The 2,198-nt window shown below is 42.9% G+C and overlaps 1 protein-coding gene across 1 annotated transcript; it reads left to right on the forward strand.

Annotated features, from left to right (window-relative positions):
- Nucleotides 1-252: 252 nt before the first annotated feature.
- Nucleotides 253-1,408, forward strand: NYAP2 (neuronal tyrosine-phosphorylated phosphoinositide-3-kinase adaptor 2; the record flags this gene model as incomplete). Its single annotated transcript, XM_009585516.1, has 1 exon — nt 253-1,408. A coding segment is annotated over exon 1 (1,156 nt), but the record flags the coding sequence as incomplete, so codon positions are not given.
- Nucleotides 1,409-2,198: the final 790 nt, after the last annotated feature.

Consider the following 2,198-nt stretch of genomic DNA (forward strand, 5'->3'; position numbering starts at 1 on the left):
AAAGCGTAATATTTAAAAATGGGAAGCCCCCTGTCCAAAGAGTTTGGGAGAGAACAGAAGTTCTCAGAGGAAGGGAAGTGCTCACTAGCTACTTAATACTGGAGTGTCATAGCATTCTGGGGGAAGATTAGGAGTGTTTTGAATAGGGTGTTATTTTTATAGTGTTCTACTGATGTAATACCAGAGAAAACCAGCAACGGGCTGGTCCCAGGAAATTCCATTTCAGAATTATGACACTGTAACAGAGATCCTATGGTTGACAAAGTGTGTTACACACTTCTGATGAATTTATATTTTGTTCTGTTTTCAGTGTCAGCCAAACCAAGACCTCACAGTGATGAATACACAAAGAAGATTCCACCTCCTAAGCCGAAACGAAATCCAAACACTCAGCTAAGCACATCTTTTGATGAAACATATATCAAAAAGCATGGCCCTATGAAGACAACACTCACTAGGGATGCCTCTTTATCGCAGGTCAGCAGTCCTGCCCCAGACGCAGAGGAAGAAGAGCCTGTTTATATTGAAATGGTTGGGAATATTCTCAGAGACTTCAAAAAAGACGAGGATGACCAAAGCGAAGCAGTCTATGAGGAGATGAAATACCCTATATTTGATGAGGTAGGCCAAGATTCAAAATGTCAATGTGAATATGACCATCACACTTGTTCTTCTCAGTGTGCTACTCCCACAGTGCCTGACCTAGATTTCACCAAGTCTCCAGTGCCATCTACTCCCAAGGGCTTGCTTTGTGATATACCCCCACCATTTCCAAATCTGCTTTCTCACAGACCTCCACTGCTGGTGTTCCCACCAGCACCAGTGCAGTGTTCCCCGAATTCTGATGAGTCTCCTCTAACTCCACTAGAGGTCACAAAGCTTCCTGTTTTAGAAAATGTGTCTTACATCAAACAACAAGCTGGAGCTTCTCCATCTTCACTGCCACCTCATACACCAGGCCATCAGAAACTGGAGAAAGACCAGACAGTATCTCATGGAACTAGCACCCCTGGGCACACCTCCTCACCTCCTCATCCTTCTACCTTATACAGAACACAGTCTCCACATGGTTATCCTAAAAGTCACTCTGCCTCACCTTCTCCTGTCAGTATGGGTAGGTCTCTTACCCCCTTAAGCCTCAAAAGACCTCCACCTTATGACTCTGTACATTCAGGAAGTCTCTCAAGAAGCTCTCCATCAGTGCCTCATTCTACAGCCAGAAACACGTTGCAAGAAGGAGGAAAGATGGTAAATGCCTCGATCAGTACCTATGGGTCATCATCTCAGACTGGTTCCCGTTCTCGGACACCCACCAGTCCTCTGGAGGAATTAACCAGCCTCTTTACCTCAGGACGAAGTCTCCTGAGGAAGTCCTCCAGTGGCAGAAGATCTAAGGAACCTGCAGAAAGTAAGTTTTTGATGTAATTTTTCCTTACTCTTCCTTGTATAAACATAGAATCATAGAATAGTTTGGGTTGGAAGGGACCTTTAAAGGTCACCTAGTCCAACCCCCCTGCCTTGGGCAGGGACATCTGCAGCTAGATCAGGTTGCTCAGAGCCCCATCCAACCTGACCTTGAATGTTTCCAGGGATGGGGCATCTTTAGATGATATATAGTAAGATATAATAATATCTTTCACTATATTTTACTAAATCAAATGCTTGCAAAAAATCAAATACCTCAGAAATCTGAATTCCTTATATATGTTTCTTTTAATGGGAAGAAAAGTGATTATTGTTAAAATTGCTTTAGTCTTCATATTGTTATATTTTTTAAGATTTTTAAGTATGCATACTGCACTACAGAAGTACAATTCATGGCTTGGTCTTGCAAAAGGAGTCAGTTTTCATTAACTTTTCCACAGTTGTAAGGGTCTTATGTGAGTTGGGATCTTCCCACCATGTCACATCCTTTCTTTCTTGGTGGATGCTAAGACACAGTAATTGTCCAAGCAGCTTGTAGCAAAATAACCAAACAATAGTTGTTTTTTGGCAAAGATCCATTGATCGCCCTTAAGTCCGCCAGTGATCACAGCATGTATGATGACAACCAAAGGTACCAGCTTAAATCATTCCTCTCCTTCCCACTGCCTCCTTCTGTACTGTGCCACAGTATATCTCTTTCAGCTGTGCTAGCGTGACTGGTTGGGAAGCCATGCTGTGAATCAGTCTGAAAACAAACACGACCTATAACGCAT

Source organism: Fulmarus glacialis, unplaced genomic scaffold, assembly GCF_000690835.1.
Source record: "Fulmarus glacialis isolate BGI_N327 unplaced genomic scaffold, ASM69083v1 scaffold15729, whole genome shotgun sequence".
NCBI lineage: Eukaryota > Metazoa > Chordata > Aves > Procellariiformes > Procellariidae > Fulmarus > Fulmarus glacialis.